This window comes from Hyaena hyaena, unplaced genomic scaffold, assembly GCF_003009895.1.
Source record: "Hyaena hyaena isolate Hyena2069 unplaced genomic scaffold, ASM300989v1 scaffold_592, whole genome shotgun sequence".
NCBI lineage: Eukaryota > Metazoa > Chordata > Mammalia > Carnivora > Hyaenidae > Hyaena > Hyaena hyaena.
Genome location: NW_024081223.1, coordinates 393,792 through 417,782, shown reverse-complemented (window position 1 = coordinate 417,782; position 23,991 = coordinate 393,792). Strand labels below are relative to the sequence as shown.

General features: G+C 36.6%; 1 protein-coding gene across 4 annotated transcripts in view; it reads left to right on the top strand.

The window, feature by feature from the left end:
* TMEM144 (transmembrane protein 144) overlaps positions 1-23,782 on the top strand; it is a 43,853-nt gene extending 20,071 nt beyond the window's left edge. For 3 of the 4 annotated variants that reach the window (XM_039256880.1, XM_039256879.1, XM_039256877.1), the window contains exons 5-12: positions 180-260; positions 6,189-6,270; positions 8,435-8,511; positions 10,967-11,085; positions 13,866-13,985; positions 15,100-15,197; positions 17,676-17,729; positions 23,047-23,782. In XM_039256880.1, the coding sequence (XP_039112811.1) occupies positions 180-260; positions 6,189-6,270; positions 8,435-8,511; positions 10,967-11,085; positions 13,866-13,985; positions 15,100-15,197; positions 17,676-17,729; positions 23,047-23,130 (715 nt within the window). In that variant the 3' untranslated portion in view covers positions 23,131-23,782. The remainder of the gene's footprint in view (positions 1-179; positions 261-6,188; positions 6,271-8,434; positions 8,512-10,966; positions 11,086-13,865; positions 13,986-15,099; positions 15,198-17,675; positions 17,730-23,046) is intronic. The other variant, XM_039256881.1, reaches the window with a different exon arrangement.
* The last annotated feature ends 209 nt before the right edge of the window (positions 23,783-23,991 follow it).

The window sequence follows — 23,991 nt, the reverse complement described above, 5'->3', positions numbered from 1 at the left end:
ACCCCATTTTAAACATGGGGCACTGAGCAGAGTAAGGTAGTTAAGTTATTCAAGTCACAGTTAGTAAGAGAGGGATTTAGGATTTGAATTTAGGAATCTGACCCTAAGTCCATGCTCTTAATGTAACACGACTGTGAACACCAAAAATACCTCCTGTGATGTAACTTTCTCAATTCCAGGTTTGGCTGGTTTGGAATGGATGCAGAAGAAGTATCAAAACCAGTGCTAAATTACATTGGAGCTGGATTATCGGTAGTAAGGTACACAGTCCTTTCTAATTCAACCATTCTTCCAAACGTCTAGAGTATCTTTCAGAGATCCCCATGTGTTTACATTTTTTTAACCTGCATTTGCTAAAAGCCACATGATTTGTCCTCAGATTCTTTATCCACATTCACAGATTTGACCTTCGAGGACAAAAAGGGCCAGGTCTGGAGTCACAGGCCCAGCTTTAGTTCTCAAAAGCTCTGAGAACCCAGGAAAATCAGCTAGCTCTTCTGAAGCTCATTTTTATTATCTGTGATTTTTAGAAAAATCATAGCACATAGCTCATGCATTAGAATCAAGTGGCACATTATTTTGCAAACCAAAAAACACTATATAAATAAATGTTATGCTGTCTCCCTGATGCCCCTGGAATAGCCATTGATTCTCTCCTTTTATCATTACTTACTTACTCCTTGCCACCGAGTTTCCACATTCCTGCCACCTAATCTCTCCTTCTTACTCCAGTTAGATAACTACTCTTTCATATATGAAAACACATATTCATTTAAATATGTATTTTTGGATGTATCTGTATCTAGTGGAATGCACTATATGAATGAGGATGAAAATGACTTTAAATCCCTATACGGCAGTGGTCAATCAATAAAACTCCAACAAGAATTGGGTCACCTTAAATTCAGTCCCCTTTCCTTTCTCTACTCCATTTATATTCCCTGTCAGTGCTTCACATAATGGATGGTACTGCCTGGAAAGATTTTAGTACTTTTTTATTCTTCAGGGAAAGAACACTATATTTCTCTTCCTCTTGCGATGATGGCTTTTCCCCAGCCACATTCAAGAACAATCTCTTTGTCATTGAAATGTTGCCTAAGAGAGTGGTTCCAGGCCAATTGGAGAAGAAATAACATAGTTTATTCTAAAACAGCAGATTCCTGACATTTTTGGTTAGAGGCTATTTTATGTATTTTGTACAATTCATACGGCATGCTAGCTTTGAAGAGCTCTCTCAAAAACAATTTCTTTACACTCCCAAATTGTAATGCAGCATGCTTTTAGGCCTGACTTTATGGTAATTTAAGGCCAATTTACTCAGTCCATCAGGCTGTTTCTCTCCATATTTCTTCTTTCTTTAGAAAGTGTACATTCTCTAAAATTGCAAATTATTCATGTTCTACCACTTATACTTATATGACCTTGGGCAAATCTCTTAACTTCTCTAGGCCTTGGTTTCTTCATCTAGGGTTAAAGTGGGGAAAATAAATGTACCAGCTTTGTCAGATATTTTGAAGATGAAATGAATAGAAATACGTTACGTGCTTTGCATATGGCGAGGCACGTGATTAATCCTCTATAAATTGGGTAACTTTTAGTAGAAGAATCATTACTTTTATTAATAACTAGTTCATTTTCAACTCCTGTTTCCCCTTTGGTCATGTGTTGTCCATCTCTGTGGTAAACTAGTCAGTGCACATGGGGAATCACACAGCTTGATTGGAAGCTTGGTGTGTGGCACAGCCATGCAATGATCTCTTCCTGCAGTGTATTCCGGCTCTCTTCTATGTTTCTTCAGCAAGCAGACCTTCTGGGAACTTTCATTTCATTATTTGAACTCAGTTAAATCAGTTTGTTCGTAGGGCATCCACTGAATAAGTCTGGAGTTTCATGGCCAGTATAAGGAAATTTGGAATGCGGTCACATTTGTTTGGAATATTGGTTTTCTTTTTAAAATTAGAACCATTGCTCCTATCCTCTATACAGCCCGGTTTTTAAAAGATTGGTTAGATTATTTCCAGTCTTACATTTTTCCGATATGTAAGGTAAGTCTCGGTCAGGCTCTACAACCAAAACCACTCTAGGTATTTTAAACAGCAGAGGATTTCAAATAGGAAATGCTTTACAAAACTGTGATAAGGCCCAGTGAAGCAAAAGGAGGAAGGGGCTCTGCCCAAAGCCCTGGGGCTCATCCTCCAACCAATACAGTTACCTCTGCCCTGAGTTACCACTGCTCCTGAAACCACCAGAGCCACCATCAAAACAAAATGGCTTCCTCCTCCAGTCTTTAAGCCTATCTGGATGCCTCCCATTGTCAAACTTAGCTGCTAACACAGTTGGGGAAGAGAAGTTTTCAGCCTTCTAGTCCCCATGGTTCAGGAGAGAATATATAAAGGTGGTGATGAGAGTAGAGCTAAAACTAAAAAACAATGTTCTCTTAAACTTTAATGAAGATCCGGAAGTCAGAGTTCATAAAAAAGCAGATTTCCTTTCCAATTAAAAAATGCTTTGGATTATCCTTCAGTCTACTCCCTGTTTTTTTCTCACTTAACTTGCTTATCCTGGAGAGTTGTGTTGTGAGGAAATCTGGTCTTTGTATCTAGCCATTACTTTCTTCAGAGCCACAGTCCTTATATCTCCTACGGACCAAGTTGTATATCTCTATCTCTACAAGATAGATGCCCCCCAGGCACCTCCTACCCAATCTGAAGGGAGATAAGGCACGAAAGAAGACCGTGGTGGGTCAGGAACATGGTCAGCATTCCACAAACACTAGACTTTTAGTTCTTTTCTCTCTGCCTTCAGTATTTCACAGTCAGAATTACTTTTCTTGTTCTACCCTTCCCTGCAAACTGGTTCCGCTTCCTGTGTTTCCCCTCTTGTAGAATGTACTAGCCACAGTTATTCAGATTCAAAGCCTTGGTGTTCTTGAGGTTTTTTTCTTTTCATATCCATTCTATATCTAATCCTGCAAAAAAAATTTTCTTAATGTTTCACAGGCTCTTCCTCTCCTTTCTGCTGATTCCCTACTATATATTCATCTGTATATGATTATAAAAATCTCTCACATCTACTTTCCCTAGTTCCATTTATTCCTATTGCCAAATTAACTTGTTTGTATCTGCTATCAAATCAGTCATCATTCTTCTAGTTAAGAACCTTGGAAGATTCCTCATTGGATTCAGAATAAATCTGTCTCCTTGATCTGGCCTGTCCTCCACAGTTACAGATCAACCCTTCTTCCCAGATCAGCCTTCTCCCTGTATTGTCAATTCACTGCATTAGGATTATTTATCACACCATGCTACAGAAGTTTCCCTCAGCCCTAAGACCCTTTCCTCAGCCTCCGTGGCCACCCTTACATATCAGTGGAGAGTTTCCATCTTATATGTTGTTTTCTTGATTTCTTCCTAATTAGAATGAGTCGTTCCCAAACTTCCACTGCATTTTGTATGTCTTCTATTATGGAAATTTTCAGGGTCTATTTTATATCATTCATGCAATTCCTTTATCCTTGAACTACAAGATCCTGAAGGGCAAAATCTGTTATTTTTTTTTAATACCACCATCACCATTAGACTTTGCCACAGTGTTTGATACTTGATAGCTGCTCAGTAAAGGCTTGTTGGATTCAGTTGTCAGTGTAAACACATATACACCAGCTTTACTAATAATAAGATATATAAGATCACAAATCTAGGAGAACTGGAAAGGTTGAAAATTTAGAGCAGCACCTCTGGGTAAAACGTATTGATTTTCCCCCCATGCTTTTGACAATATTCATAGACTTTATCATGAAACTTTGTGTCTGACACACTGTACCAAGTTCTATAAGACTAAAGCCCAAAAGACCTTGTGATGTATTTGGTTTTAGGCTTATATACATAAGATAAATGTCATTACCTTGTCTTAATTTAGTGCCCTGTACCCCCTCTATATCTAATTGAGCTGACTTACCTATTTTGTGACAAACATGACTCACACAAGCTAAAAACCACTGCTTGCTTAGTCTTGATTTTTGGCTCATGCTCAAAACCCCCTCTCCCATCCAAGACTATTTACTAACATATTTTGAGATTTTACCATGTTCCAAAAAGCACACTGAGAATTTTATAAATTCTTTTCTATAAAGAATTAAGTAGGTACATCCCCATTTCCTTAGATGAAAAAGTGGGTACATTCCCATTTCCTTAGATGAAAAAAGCTGAGGGTCAGAAAGGCTAATTGATTTGCAGGGGGGGGGGTCATACAGTTGTTTGAAGAAACACTCAAAGACTTTCATTGGTACCTTTCAAGTATGTCTAATGCATCATCCTGTATTGTTATTAGGAAGATACACCAGTCGATACAAAGTAGAAAGTTTTCACTGTAACTTTGTGAGGAAATGCAGTTGAAATGTCTAATGATAGCTTTGAAAAGTAACACGTATGTAAGCACATGTTTAACTAAGACATACACATTTAATTAGGTTTTATGCATTCATTTTTACCGAGTGTTAAGTACTTTGAGAACCTTGAAGGAGATTTTATCTTCCATTGAATTAGAAAAGCTGTAGAGAAAAAACTTTTCAAGGACTGTGGTAAATGGTCTGGTTTATATGATGACTATCCTTAGTGTTGTGGGAATTCAGAGAAGAGCAAGATTCTGTGAGGACTGAGCCTGGAGGAGGGAGGGTTCCTCTCACATTCAGCGCTTCAATTCTTCTTTAGTTTGGATAAGAAACGGGGAGTTCGTGGTGTTTCTAGCTAAGGAAGAAACACAAGCAGGAGCAGTTGGTTGAAGACGGTGAAGGAGAAGCTGAAGCAGGGACTGGTCAGGGATGAAAGTCCATGTGGAAAACTATGTCTAGTAGGTTGTGAGGAACATAATGCTGAGAGCAACAGAATTCAAAAAGGAAAGTTAAATTTGCTTTAGAGGGTAGTATGGAACCATTCAAGCTTTTAAAGCATGTAAGAGACTAAACAAGGAAACTAAGAAATTTTAATTTGTATTAAAAAATAACACATTATATGCAGTATTCTGCACTTAGCTACTATGATATTTCAATGTCATATGTACTTTGAAAACTTGTCTTAACTTTTGAACCATGCAAATGTATTTTTAAAAGGAATGCCAAGGGGAGCCTGGGTGGCTCAGTCAGTTAATCATCCGACTTCAGCTCAGGTCATGACCTCACGGGCCGGTCCGTGGGCTCAAGACCTTGTCAGGCTCTGTGCTGACAGCTCGGAGCCTGGAGCCTGCTTTAGATTCTGTGTCTCCCTCTCTTTTTGTCCCTCCCCTGCTCTCACTCTGTCTCTCTTTCAAAATACACACATACATACATACATATGTACATACATACATACATACATACCATTAAAAAAAACATAAAGTTTTTTAAAGGAATGCCAATAGTATACCACAGCTATTAGTTTCCTTAAGTTAATTCAGTATTTCAACACATTTTAACCTATTTGCATGATTCAAAAGTCAATGTTAAGTGAAACATTTGTTACAAAGATACTGGACATGAATAGACAATGCATTATGAGAGAATGTTAAATGGGAAGAAATCATCAGGTGTATGTGTGTGTGCTTTATCTCTTAAAATATGCTCTGGATATCTTTCCATATCAGAGCACAGAGGGCATCCTCATTTCTTTCTTTATAGCCATGTAACATCCCACTGTGTAACCCTGAAGGTTGCCTCACCTGAGTGTGGGTGTCCTGTGTTGTAGGGTCCCAGAGTCCCCTCCATGTAGGTTACACAGTTCTGCACTCACATCAGTGGCACCCGTCTTCTATAGTTTGTCCACCTGAGGGTGTTGTTAAACTTTTAAGGTTTTGTCAGTATAATAGGTGAGAAATAGTCATTCATGTTGGTTTTCATGTGTAATTTTTTACCATGTGATTCCAGAGTTAAGTAAGAATTGAAAGAAAAATATAGCTATTGGCTGAAACAATAAAGTCAAGAGAAAAATCTGATTTAAGGGGAAATCTTATAAGTTAAGCCTCTAACTTGTTGCAATTAAGGATGAGAGCTGTCAAAAAGAATGGCCATCGTAGAGAAAAGACAGGGCCACCGAAGAGGCAGTTTGGAAGTAATCATATCATCAGGACTAGAATTAAGCTGTTTTCTCATAAAATTCAGGCAGCTTGATATGAACCAGGCTGATGATAGCCATCACTAAAATTTACTTTTGTTACAGTGCTTTCATATTTTTGTTCATCAAAAGCGAAATACCAAGAAACACGAGTTCTGTGGATACCACACCGTTAATGACAGAGCATGTGAGTAGAGTATGAAAAACCATATGATTTGAAACATAAAATTAAGTTAGAAGGAAAGTGCATGGATTTGAAACAAAGATGGGGAGGTAGTTCCTTTTATCTTCATCTGGTCTGTCTAAAATATGTTTGCATATTGTATATGTATTATAGTTACGTCAACGTAGCAGTCCATCAAAATTGCCACAGGAAAGCTTCTCACCAATCACAGAGGCCTGCTTCCATCTATTATTGGTAGATCCCAACTAGGAGATGTATATACAAGCCATATTTTAGCTTAAGGATTTCTGCAATAGGAGGACCCCAGATGCTGAAGAAGAATTTGAAAGTTACTTTAGAAAGAGGGAGAAAGGAGATCTGAAAGTAGGGCTCTGAGAAAGCAGTGGAAACAGATCAGAGGCAGCCAATGAAAGAATAAGTCAAGTCGTAGGAAAGTTGGAGTAGGACTTGATTTTCTTCCTTTTTCTCTTTTCGCCACATCCTTTCCACTCAAGATAAAGACAAGAAATATGTAACAAATCACTGGTTGACTTTAAAGAACTTAAATGAGTCTGGAGTAGCAAATCTAAATTAAATAGAGAAAACATTTGCAAGAAATCTCACAGAACACTGGCGCCGGTGGCCACATATACAGAAATTACCTCAGGATGAACCCCCATTGCCATTAGCCCAGACTCTAGTCCTTTCTATTTCAAGTATCTCTCTTATCTGCCATGGCTCCAGCGCTATCCAGCTGCCCTCTGAAACTGGAGTCCCATGCCCCCACTGAGGTACTGTCTCCCTGGGGGGTGCTGCCTGTACTCCTTACTTCAGAGTTAACATTTTCTTCTCCCTTTCTTCTTCCCCTATCAAAACCCTCATCAAATAAGGTGACTGAACCCTTAGTTAAGTTGACAAAATTAACTAATAATTAGCTTAAGTGTAAGGGAAAGAGATTTGTTAACCCATAGACACCTATTCTGAAAAATGCCGCAGAGAGAATAGACAAATTAGGACTGAGTAAAGGGAGTAAAGGTGCCTTCCCATGTTCCTTGCCGACCCTAGGGATTCAGATACCTCCTGACCAACCACTCTTCAAACCAAGGAAAGAAAGAGAAATATCACTTGGTAAAAGATACATTGTAGGCTAACTGCCTTAGATTTTCCTAAGCAAGACAGAAGGATATTAACAAACCAAATGTAAAGATACATAAGCAGCATGATTGGATATTACACAACCATACGTTAGGAGCTCCTCATCACAAAAGAAAGCATTACTGGGGTGCCTGGGTGGCTCCGTCTGTTAAGCATCCGACGTCAGCTCTGGTCATGATCTCATGGTTCATGGGTTCAAGCTCCGTGTCAGGCTCTGTGCTGACAGCTAGCTCAGAGCCTGGAGCCTGCTTCAGATTCTATGTCTCCCTCTCTCTCTGACTCTCCCCTGCTCACGCTGTGTGTCTCTCTCTCTCTTAGAAATAAATAAAAATATTTTTAAAAACTTTTTGAATTAAAAAAAATAGAAAGCATTACTGCCAAAGGAAAGCTTGACTTAATACATGGCAAAGAACTCAAATCTAATTTCTTATCTCTTACAAAAGCAGTGGGAGCATTACATCAAGGAAACTTCCAAATGGCAGCCAAAAGGCAAAGATGATCACATCCAATATTATAAATATTATAAACTTCCTTATAATTTTTCCAGACTCAGAATATTAACCTAATCATGAAACATGGCTAGACATGTTTTACTGACTAATTCAGTTAAAAAAAAAAAAAAAACTAAGAAAAGTGCCTATCAATCTTAGGTATTCCTTAAAAAAGTCTGAGTTTTCCTTGGTTCTAATTTTTTTTACAGATTATTAAAAAATGCAAAGAAAACACAAGCGTTGTTAACTTCTGTTACTTTTGATAAGTGTATAAAAATAGTCATGTATTAAAAAATTTAACTGAAAAAAATTTAAACAGAGAAGTCACCAATTGCCAAACCATTCTGAATGAAAGAGGAACAGAATCAGAAACATTTGAGTCTGGAGATATCCGTGGAATCAGAATGCATAGTGTCACGTGTTCATATTTTAAAGTCTGTTTGAGAAAGAAGAGAAAAAAGAACACTGAAAATCTTTTTGTCACCAATATGATTATCAATGAATGATGTTGCTGTTTTGGTTTGTGCTAATATTTTCAATAGGCAATCAACAAAATTCCAGATCCCTGTCGTGATTATTCCTGGGTGGATAAACTCTCCACAGTGCAACAGCGCATAGTGTAAGAAGAGGTTCCGTTATTCTCTTTCCTATTTGGTTATAGCAAGGATTACCGGAGTGAAGTGATACTCATCTGAGTTCAAGAAGAAAATGGTAACATAAGCATTGACTCCTGTGGATCCACGGTGGAGAGACTTTCTTGTCCTCTGCTGAATTTTTAGGTACAGAGGTCCTTGATCTCAGTGTTTCAGGGAATTCTTAAGCCACTGCAATACTTCTAACCAATAAGAAGCTGAGAAAAGCAATCTCATTTTGCAGCAATTTTGTGCCTAAAGTAAAAGAGGTAATATAGGCCACAGCATAGAATGGCCAACATGCTGTCAGCAATCAAGTCGCATTAGGCAGTACACTTCTCTAATATTGGACTGTCCAGGACGCCAGCCCTCCCCCTCAAGTCCCTATACTCATGTGCTAGACGATTTTATAATGTCAAGATATTCATTTTCAAACATACTAGAAATGCCACGTGGAGAAAGTCCACGTAGTTCTACCCCCCACTGTCATAAAGGCTGAGAGAGTTTGGCTCACCATCAGCCTCTATATTTTAGGGTTTCTCGTGGGACGTTTTTGGATTAGCAGAGAAATGTGAAAATATGTAAGTATACAGCTTGTGATTTACAGTCAATGACTGTTTTGAACCTTATATGGTGACACACATAAGCACTCTAAGACTATAAAGCATTTCCTATTAGTATGTACGCTATCCTCACAGTGCAAAAGAGGCAATGACCGGTGCATAATAAATGCTCGATAAATGTTTAAATCAATTGAGTGAATGAAAGAATGAGCTCACAAATAAGTTTTGGAAGATGAATATGTTGCCATTTTTGCTTCAAAGTAAAACAGGTCTCTCAAAAAACACACATTTTTTTCATAAAGTTTCTCCTTTCTAATGGATTAATTAAGGAAACCATTTTTTAATATATATTTATTTTTTAATTCTCAGGTTAGTTAACATACAGTGTAGTCTTGGCTTGAGGAGTTGAATCTAGTGATTCACTACTTAACATATGACACCCAGTGCTCATCCCAACAAGTGCCCTTCTTAATGCCCATCACCCATTTACCCCACCCCCATCAACCCTTTATTTAATAAGAGTCTCTCATGGTTTGCCTCCCTCTCTGTTTTTCCTTCCCTTCCCCTATGATCATCTGTTAAGTTCCCAAATTCCACATATGAGTGAAATCATGTGATATCTGTCTTTTTCGGACCATTTTTTATTGTCTCATGATTGGCTAGACCTGGTCTATTAGTCCACTCTGTGTCTAGGATACCTCTTTCAGGACTATGAAGTCCAGGCTTCACCATGATACAGGGATTTCCAATGTGGATAAAGCCGATGGGCCCTGTGAGCTCCTCTTAAAATAGACTTAAGAATGTGCATTTAGCTTGGAAAGAAATGGGTTTGGTTTTTGTTTGTTTTTTTTTCCTAAAACTTTCCTGTCTCATGCCATTTCCCTTTATATTAATTTAAAGGGATTGTTCCAATATATTAACATTTTTCTTTTTTTTAATGTTTTAATTATTTCTGAGAGAGAGAGAGAGAGAGAGGGAGAGAGAGAGAGACAGTGAGCAGGGGAGGGTCAGAGAGAGTGAGGGAGATGCAGAATCTGAAACAGGCTCCAGGCTCTGAGCTGGCTGTCAGCACAGAGCCCAACACGGGGTTCAAATCCACGAACCGTGAGATCATGACCTGAGCCGAAGTCAGACGCTTAATGGACTGAGCCACCAAGGTGCCCCTTTATTAACCATTTCTCCCTGAGCTACCAAGGTGCCCCTTTATTAACCATTTCTCCCCAAAATTATCGGGAATACTTGCTTCATGCAACTAAGTCCCAAGTCTGAGGAGTCAACATGACCCCCGTGCTAAAGATGAAACATTTTCTTTTTACCAAAAGTAATGTTTTATTGGAAATAAATATCCAAATTATTTGATTCAGTAAGCACATCTTGACCATACCCTAGTCAACTGAGGCATAGGCAAGTCTATGGATTTCAATAGTTGTTGTGAACAAGCATGCAGTTAGTATTTTGTCTCTCCTAGCCCTGTGCTGGGTATTATTGTTTTAAAAAGAAGCAGAGGACATAGCGTCAGTTCACAAATAGTTCATGTTTAGAGAGCCAAGTTTATTATGTAGATGGCATAATGATAGCAACGATCCTATCTATGTAATAACAATTTACAATGATAATCCATTATAACTTCTGTAAATTGTGTACTTCCAGTATTGGACAGCAGGGGACTGAAGCTGCAGTCTGTGTCCTGATGCTGCTCTGACCCTGAAGGGTATTTCTTTGACTTTTGACAGTCACAGAGCTTGAGATAGATGAGTGATTTCTGCATAACTGCTTGTGATTTATACTCTGAAGCATGCTTTCATTATGATTCCATTTGTGTGTTTGTCAGAAATATTGCTGTGGGCCAAGATTAACAGTGATGTATTTGTTTTTTAAGGGGCTGCAGTCTTGCAGTGATATCTGGAATATTCTACGGGTCGACATTTGTGCCAGTCATTTATATCAAGGACCACAGCAAAAGAAATGATAGTATATATGCAGGGGCAAGCCAGTATGGTAAGAGTAAAACATCATTTCACTTTATAAATAAACTCAATACCTGTTTTTCTACATAAGAATATAAAAAGAATGTGATTACATAGTAAATCCGGGCACATAGATTGGATCTTTTTCATTGTAAGTGGTGACTTAGGAAGTCAATGAAGAATAAAAGTAATAAAGGACTGTTTGAGTATTTTCACATGATCATCAAAATATAAATATAATTAACTCTAGTCAGGATTTATATCAGCTACTTGGATCTTAACACCTGGCTCCTGGCTTTATAGTAATATTTGGAGATTATTTTCCAGTTTGTTAATCTCTGGGGAAATATGTACTCTTCTCAAAAAAAATTTTAAAAAAGGGGGCGCCTGGGTGGCTTAGTCAGTTAAGCGTCCGTCTTTCGCTTAGGTCATGATCTCACGTTTCGTGGGTTCGAGCCCCACGTCCGGCTCTGTGCTGACTGCCAGCTCAGAGCCTGGAGCCTATTTCAGAGTCTGTGTCTCCCTCTCTCTCTGACCCTCCCCTGCTCACGCTGTCTCTCTCTCTCTCTCTCCTAGAAATAAATAAAAATTAAAAAAAAAAAGCTAAAGTGCAGTACATATCACTTTAAAATCAAATAAAGGTCAAAGGATAGCCTAGCTAGAGGATATTGTTCTTAAAGCATAAAGTAGTGCATTGAAAAGCCAAATTGTATCAGTTTCTAGTGATAGAATTAGGCTCTCTGGTGTAAACTCAACACTATATGAAATAGCCGTGTACAGGCTCATCAGCAGATGAGAGTGTCTACTGCAGGGATCCTTTCATTATGCTGAATCATGGTTTCCATCCATGAAATCATAAAAAAATGAGATGGTGGGTAATCAAGTTCTAAATTAGATGGTACTGAAAATCAATGTGATCTATATTCAGATAAGGGAAAGATTTGGAGAGCAAAGGTCGTGAAGGAAAGGCTGATAGAAAAGCTGGGATTTGAACAACTTTAACTGAGTGGATACAGTGAAAAAGGAAGACTGTTGTTTCTTGCTTTCCTTTTATCTTCAGCCCCATGGATACCACTCAAACCTTTTACTAACTTCTGTCTTCCAAATACTTTTGTGTTTTTATTATTTTCATTTGTAAAGGACAAAACCCAATAAAAATAGAATAACATGGGATAAATTAAAAGAGAAGGAAAAAAAGAGTGAAAAAATAAAATGGAACCAGAAGTGAGTCTAAAATTTGTGACACATCTGTACACTGGCTAGATATAAGCCATAAATTTGGCTCTAAGGTTTCTTATAGACACAAGGGAAATCAGATAAGTCCCACAACTCAGTGAATGCAAGATAAAAAGAATTAATTACCCAGAAGTACAGTTGTTCTTGGTCCTGGGACTATATAATAAACAATGTCCTCAAGAATCTTTGTATGTAAATAGTACAATCAATTCTTAGGGATTTATCTTATGACAATTTTAATGTAGTCTAGTAGGAATATACTTTATTCTAATGTATTCAAAATAATCCTAGGGAGTTATAATTTTTTATTTCATTTATTTAACAAACACATAAGTAGTACATGCACTGTGCTAGACACTATTCTAAGTGCATTACAATAATAACTCAGTTGACCCTCATAGAAACATTTTTGGTTATATACCATCGTATCCTTGTTTTACAGTTGGGAAATTAAGACAGAGAGAGATTAGGTAATTTGCCTGAGTCTCAAAGTTAGCAAGTAATGGATTGAATATCCCACCCAGGTGGTCTGCGCTTTTAATAACTATGTTATATGCCTCTTGTGGTGGTCCATAGATGTGTTGATCCAGAAGTAGGGTTTAAGATTTTAGAAGACTAGACAAACTCGTTGATGTTCAAGCTTTTCTCCTTAAACATAGCCACTCATCTCTGTCAAAATTTTAGTTGAGGGGAACATCCAATGTGGCCTTCTCAGTCAAGAAGTTGTAGTACACCCACCTGGATGACCAAAGTGTACAATCTAATCAAACAATCAGTGGGGTTGGGGTTTCTCAGATACTGGACCATCATGATGTAATGAGATTTATAGTAAACAATTGAATAAAACTCTCTTTGGGATAACTTCCTAAATATCCTTCCATATAGCTGTCATCTGCAACAGAGATGCTGGTCTCCAAATTGGTCGCCATATAAAATTAGCACTCCCATAATTTTTTCACACATACTCCAAATACAGTCTACGAAATTTGCTACAATTGCTGTAGCCATTAATAAAATTAAGTCTGAATACTATTTTGTTTTTATTGTTTATTTATTTATTTTGAAAGAGAGAGAAAGAGAGCACGTGCATGAGCAGGGGAGGGGCAGAGAGAGATGGAGAGAGAGAATCCCAAGCTGACTTCACACTGTCAACCTAGAGCCCAGCGCAGGGCTCAATCTCATGTACCATGAGGTCATGACTTGAGCCAAAATCAAGAGTCAGACGCTTGACAGACTGAGCCACCTAGGCACCCCAGCCTGAATACAATTCTTAAAAAGAAAATCATATTCACATAATGTTTATAGCTTTCTATTTATCTTTCCAAGATAATCATAATAAACAATCTTTCAGACTTGATTATAATAACTAATTTACCACTTCATATTTCTAAGTTTTAAATATGTTAATTTAAATTGCATCTAACCAGCATGTCGAAAACTAAGATAATAAAATATAATTAATGGCTCTTTACTTTTAAGGTTAATTTTGGTGGATTTGTTTTATTATTAGAATTCTAAATATATTTGAAATGAATAAAATGATGCAATTTAGAGTTTTATAATATGTGTTTTCAGATTTAGACTATGTTTTTGCACACTTCAGCGGCATCTTTCTTACAAGTACAGTCTACTTTCTCGCCTACTGTATAGCCATGAAAAATAACCCTAAGCTATATCCTGAAGCAGTCTTGCCAGGTAAGAATATTTACTACACGAAATCTTCTTACTCTGTGAGTGTATAATCGCCTAACTTGAAAAATTGTCATCTGGAAACCAAGCCATCCTGTGCGTGTGTGTCTGTGTATATGTTTTTTCCCTAATTGCTTTGACCCAACTCACTGCTAAATATGAAGGATTTAAAAGCCATGAAACTGGACATGAAATACGGTAATTCCAGACCCTGAAACTTGAACAGTGAAGCTAAGGTTCACTGGTTTCTTATGCCAAAATATCTTGTAAATTGAGCATCAGACGTTATTATTTCTTCTTCATTATCTAAGCATGCTTATTAAAAGTCAGAGTCCTATGACTATTTTTTAAAGTGTCAACAAATAGAAATTTGTAGTCACATAGATCAACAAACATCTTCTCTGAAAAATAAGGAGAAGCAATTTTAGAGTTTGAAAAAGTCATATGTTGAATGCACATGCTTTGGACTTAATCCACTCGCCATTGGTGGTAAAAAAAAAATATATATGTATAATTTCTCTCTCATTTCAGAATCTCCCATAATGCAATTTGGAACATAAGTCCACAAGCAACATTTTTTTAAGTACAAAATAAAACATATGTCAGAGATTCATTTTGAATACCTGATTCAGTAAGGTCAAAGCATGCCACTATACCATTATAAAAAATGATAAAGTATGTACTGAACACCTAGCTAAACTATCCTGAAATTTGTATCTGTATTTTCTTTCAAATTCTAGGAGGTCTTTTTTTCCCCCTTAGCTCTAAGCATCTTTATGTTCATAGCTTAGAGTAAATGGTGTTCGCAGAGCATGCTCAGATCCAATATCTTCCCTTGATCCTTCTCCACTGCCCAATCTTTACCTCAACCACAACATTAAGTATTTTATGTAATGTCAATAAAGTAAAAAGATTGACAATTATACCCACCGCCATCAAGTACAAAAAAAAATTGACTTGGTTTCCAAAATGATCATAAAACACAGCTCAAAAATCCATGTTGGCCAACAATGTCGATAGGAATGAGCTGACGTGAGCAACTTAATATTCCTGCTCTATGTACAGCGTGGATTTTTCAGGAACATAGCTTGTAAGTGTGCACTGTTTGCATGTGTTTCAGGTTTCCTGTCAGGAGCTCTTTGGGCAATAGCTACCTGCTGTTGGTTCATAGCTAACCACTCTCTCAGTGCTGTGGTCAGTTTTCCAATAATCACTGCTGTAAGTAGCAAACTCGTTTTTCTGCAGTTTTGTTTCTTAAATGTAAATCTGATTTTTCTGAAGCATCCTCAGTGAAGCCCTGAGGAGTATCATAGGGTTTGATATTTTTAAGAGTATAATGTGAATAGTAGGCTCGTGTGGATTCACCAGCACCCTTGATTCACCAGCATGGCCTTGATTGCTAATCTCATTTTAGCAGGTTTATTAATCTTTGATATCCTTGCAGTTTTTGTCTGGTCATCTCACCCAATGTTATTTTGGATACATTATAATTTGCTGTTTATAACAATATTCATCTCTAGATAACAGTTTATAAATTAAAAATGCTTTTGTGTCTATTCTGACGCTTGAAGCTCATGACAACCTTGTGAGACAGAAAGTACTTCAGTTTCCTCATATGTACTTCATATGGTTCTTTTTAAAAGCTTTCAGGAAGTGCTAAAGCAAATTACTGTCTCTGGATGAGTTATGTGATTAAACATTAAGTTTTGCTCTGTGCTCACAAAAGGGAGTAATACAATGGGGTAGCTAATTCTTTTTAACATATTATTTCCTCAGAAGAGACCATCTGTTTTCTGGCACTAAATTCTTTGTGTTTCTTTTTTTAACTTTTTTTACAGTTATTTATTTTTGAGAGGCAGAGACAGAGCACAAGTGGGGAAGAGGCAAAAAGAGAGGGAGACATAGAATCTGAAGCAGGCTCCATGCTCTGAGCTGTCAGCACAGAGCCCGACGCAGGGCTCGAACTCACAAACCATGAGATCATGACCTGAGCCAAAGTTGGATGCTTAACTGACTGAGCCACCCTGGTGCCTCTGGCACTAATTTCTTAATAGAATGTATCACATGGGATTTTTTACAGGGAACACTGAGTAACAATAAATAATATTCCTCAAAAATATTTACAGTATATACAGAAGTTCAGCTTCTCAAGATAGCTCAAGCTCACTTTGTTTTCAAAGGCTGATTTACAAATGTGTAATTTATATTCTCTTTATGGAAGGAAAATATGCAATCCCAAATGCCAAAAAAAAAAAAAAAAAAAACCCCAGCTATCTTTCTTATCTAAAATGTCCTTCCTCTCTGGCTGTCTTCTGCCTGAATCAAAGAGGATGTACACACTTTGACTTATGCTTGCATGGCTTTTAGCAAAGCCCATTCCTATAACCACATCACTCCCTACAATAACCCTAAACCATGTATAAACTAATATTTAGAAAATCATCAGCCAAAAGGCCTAAAAGGGCAGTGATACCTTTTGACATTGTCTTCTATTATGTTCTCTGAATGGATATAAACTTTCTGATTAGAGAGGATAAAATTCTTGAGTGATTGGCATGATAACATTAATATTATAGCCCCCATTCTATTGTTTCCTCCTATCCTGTCCAAAGTCAGTATGGAATTGCCCGAAGGACCCAGATGCTCCTTGTTTGATTTGGATTTTGAGGCTTAGGGTCTTACGTCATTGATTAAAGACAGTTCCTTTGACCTATTTCTCTGGCTCTTTTGATGTTGAATCTTCCAGATGCTGATAAACAGAGTAATGTATTTTTATTGCTTCTCTTACATGCTGGGAGTAGAGGCCAGCTTTGTTGACCCAGCCATGTAGACGGTTGGAGTAGTGGAGGGGGCTTCGGAATTGTTTATGTGAAAGTCTTCCAGAGTTTGTGCAGGGCTTGAAAAGGAATCCTAAAAATGCCGATATAATACACCTTCTCCACAAAGACCACAATTAACCCAAATTCCAAATTTTTTTCATTCTCAGCTAAAAAAGGGTAATAAACTTTAATAGCTGAACATTTCAAACTGCAGAATCATCCTTTCTTTCTACCTCACTTCTTCTCTTTTCCTTTTCCTTTATTATTTTATTATTTAGTCTGAGTAAACTCATTGCTTATCTTGGTTTACATGGCTTTTCTATCTTCCCATAATATTGTCTTTAGCATTCATTGGGATTTAATGTTAGACATAGTTCATCACTGTGCAATAGTATCAGTTTAAGAAATTTTTTTAAAGTACGTTATTTGCAAGGTCCCAAAGAACATACTAAAGTTTCTTCAATTATGAGATTGCCTCATGCCAAAAAACATTATCAGTTGTTCCTATACTTTCGCCTAATAATCCTATTTCTAGTGTCCTAAGTTCATTAGAAAAACATAAACCATTTGCTTATTAAAATATTATAAGTAGATAACATTAAAGAAAAGTATTCTATGGCACAAAGTATTACAGCATCATTAATACAACAAATATGAAAATCATAAAGAAACAAAAAAATCTTTTTTACCTAATGCTACCTTGCTTAATGTTGAATTAGAGCTGAGATTAGGAATAGTTTAAGTTGGCAATATTGTTATATTGTTTTCACAGTAAAAAGTTATTCAATGAAAGTGTTAGGTCAGCTCTCCAACTTACTATATGTAGAGTACAAGTCATAGAAAAATAATTTAATTAGAGTTTTTCTTTTTATTTAAGGGTCCAGGACTTATAGCGGCAATGTGGGGTGTCTTCAAGTTTAAGGAAATACAGGTATGTACAAGAAAGGGCAGATTTAGAAAGGTCAGGGGTCGGTCCAGGTGAGAAAAGTATTTAATACTATGTTTGTGTTATTTTTCTGAAAACTGTATGTGACTCCTAAGCCCAGGGCAGAAAACACATGAAAGGATTTAAGAAGTCAAGATTTTCAAAATGTTATTAACCCTAGAAAGGAAAGAACATACTAAAGCTATGATAATTATTATGAAATATGTTACTCTCCACCCCAACCCCCAGTCCAAAAATGCTTTAGTTGACTTTATTTTCCCTTAAGAGATTTTGGTTAAATAACCAATAAAAGAAGGAAATTTTACTCAATATAAAATATGGCAGATAAACAAGATGAAAGATTTTTTTTATCCTAAGATTAAAATATCCCTGAGGCAAATGGACTTTGGGAGTAGATTTTTCTGTTGGTTCTCATCCCTCTCAAAAGCCTCCATCACAAACCAGCAACTTTATAGGAAAATAGTGGGGTAGCAAGTGACTGTTCCCACTTCTCTTTCAAGTGTAAATGATGACGATTTAAAATTCCATTTATTAAATACTTTTAGGATGTGTGTGTGTGTGTGTGTGTGTGTGTGTGTGTTTTCATTAAAAATTATTGTAGGAACACCTGGTGGACTTAGACAGTGGAGCATGTGACTCTTGATTTTGGACTTATGAGTTCAAGCCCCATGTTGGGTGTAGAGATTGCTTAAAAATAAAATCTTAAAAAAATAGTTTTAATTGTTTAAAAATTTTTCCCATTTACCTTTATTTGAAGAATATATACGAATAATATTTTGTAATAGTTTTTACTAAATATATATATAAGTTAGAAACACTCTGCCAAGGCATAATAGACCTAATATTTTCTATCTTAACATGCAGCTGTAATAACAAAGAATTTCTGGTTCTAAGACAATCTGATGTTACTAATCTCTGGGAATAAAAATGCTACCATATACCTGGATAATCCTTAAGATGATTATCCAATATTAGACATAAAATATCATTTCATGTATTTTAAGTGAAATGTTTTGATTTAGAAAACCGTAATTTGACAGTACAAGATTCTCAGATTTAAAAAATAATAAATTGTTTGTAAGATATGTACCAGACAACTTAAAACATTTATAGACCCATAAATTACTTTCATACACATTTCTCATTTATTTTAGTTAGGCTTGTTTTTCACAAAAAAATAGTTCTATGTCCAAAACATGTCATGATTTCTTTGTAAATATTTAATCTGCCTCTCAAAGGGTAATTATGTCTATTTAAAAATTGGGTGTTTGTTATCTAGTATAATATACTGAAGTGTTAGAAAATCACAAGTGAGCATAGCTTATTTGCAACTATAGTTACAAAGAAGCGCAAACTAAGAATAGATTTAAAATAAAGGATTTGAAAATTACATTAGTTACTACTGCTGTAATAATGTAACTGAATTAAAAATCCTCTTTTCTAGTTACAATAACTCCTTGGGAGAGAGAATCCCTAACCATTGACGTCAGTCAATCATCTTAGAGAGCTGTTAATTCCTCAGTTCTCTATAAAGACATGAAAAGACATTCAAAGAAAGCTGTTTTTGTTGTTTATAGACACCTTTAAAAAGACAGCTCAGGCCAAATAGAGAATTTTTTTTTTTTTTTAATGATAAGCCATGGCCAAGTAGGGCTTAATTCAGGAGTGCAAGGATAGTTCATAATATGCAAATTAATCACCGTAATTTAATGTTAGGTAAACAGAGAAAATCTATGTGATGATATATATTCAAAAGGCATGTGCTGGAATTAAACATCAGTTTTTAATTAAGAAGAAAAAACTCTTAGAGATGCTCCAATAGGAGAAAGCTGTCTGTCAAAAAAACAATAGCAAATGCATAGCTAAAGTGAAACATAAAAGTTCTGTCTCAATACACCTCAATAAAGCTGGAAAAAAAGGCGTTCTCCGTAAGTTGGGAGTCAAAGATTTCTCCATCACTGTTACTATTTAATACTTCTGGAGATCCTAGCCAGTGTGATAAAATAAAATTAAGAAAGAGGCCGCATAGATGTAGGGAAGAAAATGAGACAATTGTCATCTGCACATAACATTCTCTTATTAAAAATTTAAGTCCGTCAGCTGAAAATCTTGAGATCCAATGAGATAGTTTGGTAAGGTGCTGATATATAGGATACCTTTATAATCAATAGCTTTCTAACACCAATAACCAATTAAAAACAGGAAAGTAAATATTGTTAAAAACGATAAAAATTATTAAAAGATAAGAAAATAATTAACAAGAAACATGCTAGATTTATAAAATCATTCACTTCACTACAAAAGCTTGCTATAGAACAGAACAAAATATTAGAACAAATGGGGAAGCTCGCCATATTCCTGACGGAGGAACTCACTGCTGTTAGCAGGAGGTTATTTCCAATTCACATTCAGCATGATTCCTACAAAATTCCAATGCAATTGTCTCTGGAATTTTGAGAGTGAGTTTGGCCAAGTATGTATGTCAAAATAAAGAGAGAGAGCAAAGAGTGACTTTTACTGACCTTCTGGACTTAAAAAAAAAAAAAGAACTTACAAATCTGTCTACAAACAAAACTTAAGAAGCACACAGTGAGACTTATCATCCAATGCAGGTGCCTACTTGCCTCTTAACAGGTGGCTTAAAGGCAAGTTTTAAATACTTTACATGCCATCGAGTTTAAGAAACAGCTATGGGCTGAACACTGAAACCAAATCCTATCAGAATTTTTAAAAATTATTTTTCTTAGAAACAAGATAAAACCCTAGAGGAAAACAAAAGCAACACATGTATGGCCACAACTTTTAGGCCCTATCAATTATGTCTTGAAGGAGTACTCGAAGATACATATTGGAAAGTCTACAACCTGCAGCAGTAAGCACTTAATCCGAGATCCAAGCACTTTTTGTGCTAGAAGGTTTAATGATTTCATTTAGTCTTAATGCCATCAGGGCACCCGTTGGATGCGTTCCACTTCTAGTGTTCTTTTATATCTGCTGTCTGTTCCTCTTTGGGAAGTTTGTTTTCGAATTTCATATTTAGCTATTTTAAGCTAGGCATAAATTATTAGTTTTAGAAACACACATTAGCCACAATGTCTACGAATGTAGGGAATTATCACCGCAACAATTTACAGGTCAGTAGCTAATCTCAGATAAAGGATGAGATGATTTGTGATCTTAGTAACTGTTTCAGAAATCGAAGTTAAAAACTTTTTGCCTTGGGGAGACTGTTAGTATGATCTTCCTAAGTGTTAATATGCACCCTTGATGAAGGGAAACTATTGCTGTTGCCCAAATGTAATTGGTCTTTTTCTTTAGGAGACTGGGCAGTTTGCACAGATTCTTCATCTTAAAGGGAAAAATATGTTACTCTCTGAGAACAATATTCTTCTGTCTCCTGACAATAAAGGAGTGCGCTTGGCAAAGTAGTCACATAATTAGGTTGTAAAATGCTGATAAGTGAGGGCCCATATGTTGTTTTTTTCTTATTTAAATAATTGTATCAACTGTTTAATTCAGAAAAGACATTTGGAAATCACCTGAGTGTATTCATTCTTTGAACAAATAGGTTTTGAGCGCCCGCCCTCCACTGGTACACGTATCTAGGTAAAGTTTGCAGTCCTCAACACTGACAAGATGTGTGTGTGTGTGTGTGTGTGTGTGTGTGTGTGTGTGTGTGTGTGTGAATAATGAATAAGCTCTTCTGTACTTGACAAAGCTTTGTGGCGCTGTTTTCATAAATCAGAAAATTCAGCTGTCCCCAACCCAACTTACAAAGACCACTCTCTGGTCCTCAAAAACAGGTCAATTAATCCATTCTATCTCAATTCTTTATTAAGTTAAAGAAAGAAGCTATACGCTTTTTGGAATTTTGGCTATGTACTAATTGGCATTAATCCTAACAAGAGCTAATAATGCTATTATATGATTTGACTTTCAGGAGATTTCAATGCACTTTTAGACATAAAGTCTAAACATAGCATAAAATCTAAAGTTAGGGAGATGCTGGTTCGTTTTACTTCGTGATGTTCAAACCTTACCTTAGGGCACCAGGATTTATATGTAAAGTGGGATATAGACAGCCTGGCAATCATTCAGATGGGAATAGCCTGGGAGCTTGAAACTATTTCACGTGAAAAATGATCAAAGGACCTAAAATGCTGATCAGGAAAAAAATTGCTTCAGGAATATAAGACAGTAATTTTTTTCATGTTTGAGGGTTTATCTTGTGGGAGAGAGATTAGAACTGACCTCTCTGTACCCCTGGAGATAGATAGAACTTACGGTAAATAAAATATTTCTACTTAACCAGAAAGATATTTGTTTGTTAATCGAAGATGGACTGGCCACATTGGGAAGTGTTTCTCAGTGTTCCCCATCTTTAAGATCAGTGGGCCTGCTGCCCATCACTGGACAAGGCAAACTTAGTATCTCTGTTCCTTTCTCACCCTTCAGTTCGAGCTCTATCTCTCCATCTGCACCTCATAATCTGTCCCCAAGAAGACAGTAGTTTCCTCCTTAATGATCTCCTTGCATCCATTTTGGACCTCTCCAATCTGTTCACCATCTGCAAAAAAGTGGGCTTTATAAAATGTGAATCCCATCTTTTCACCATATCCAGCTGCCTGTGTCTTTGCCTTCCCATTACTTGGAAAAATAAAACCTCAAAGTGCACATGGCCTATGGACCCCACGTGGGCTTGGGCCATATCTCTCCAGCTTGGTTTTGTTCCACTTAACCCATTGGGCCACACTGACCTTCTTTCAATCCCCGGAAAGTATCATACTTTCTCATACAACAGAGCTTTGCACATAAAATTCCTTCTACCTAGAATCCCTACCTGTTTCCCTGACCAATTAATTGGTACTTACAGTTAGAAGTTTAATTCCCCACTATCCAAACCAGCCTCATTGAGATTCCTTTGTAACACACTTCAGAAACAATCATTCTTGTTTACTTGTTAACATCCCTTTTACCTTGTTAACATTCTTTTCTGATTATCAACTTCTGTCTCCCCTATTACATAATTATCTGAATAAGGGCACATTTTGCTCACCATGTTAACTCCAGCACATGTTGATGCAAAGTGGATGTCCACGTTTATTTACTGAGTGAGTGAATTAGTAATGCTCTTGTGGGTTTTCAAGAGGATCTGGATGATTGCTTGAAGGAATGGCAAAAGGCATGCAGGTGGCTGGAGCAGAGAGTTAGCAAGGTCCCTAGCAATCTTGAGAGTCTGTCTGTGCTTTCTGCATGTTTTATTCAAATTTTCTTAATAACAGTTACTTTTTTTCTTATCCAGGGTCTACAAAACTACTTATTGATGATATTTGCATTTTGCATCATCTTGACTGGAGCATTATGCACAGCTTTCTCTAAAATCTAATAATCATAAGACCAGCAGATGGCAGCAGTGGGTAAGAGGAAACCGCTGCAGGACTCTGCGAATATGCCAAGAACAGAGTGCGTTTTCATACAGCAAAATGGATCTCAATCTGTCGTGGACTGGGTAAATGATTTTTATTTCAGACATGTGGAAATAAAGAAAAACTAAGTTTCATCCAAGTATAAAAATGAAAACTTCTTCTAATGATCTATTTATAAAGGTAGGACTTTCCTGGGTGACTAAAATGTCTGCATTCTTAGAGCATTACAGCTGAGAGTGCTCCTTTTACCACGGTATGTACTCAGTGTCACATAAGCTACAAAACAGTGTGGAGTTCACATACACAAAGAATTGTGTATATATCCAAGATTACCCTCATTAATGAAGAGAGGCAGAAAAATGTTGGGGAGAGAATTGGGAGAAGACCCACCTTATAATGGAATTCCAAAGGTATCTAGATCCTTTGCTAGAAAAAGTAAATGTCACAGTTGGTAACTGAATGTTAAAAAGGTCATTTCATTATTTTTAGCCCAAGCTTATTTTTATTTCAAATGAATATTGCCCAACTCTCCATCACCCACTCGTCTTAGCTCAAAATGCTCTTGATCATCTCCAGATAAAATCCATTCTCAGAGAACAAAAATTTCCCACCATTGGGAATGGATGTATAATACATATACAAACATATACAAGTGCACATACATAAATACACAAACATATATGTATATACGAAGAGAGAATTCTAGAGCCCCTATAGTGAGGGCCTAGCATATCAGAGTGAGAATTTAGACGGACCAAATACCTCTTTGTATGTATAATTTATTTTTTTTCTGAAATATACTTCCCTAAAAGCCCCTTTAA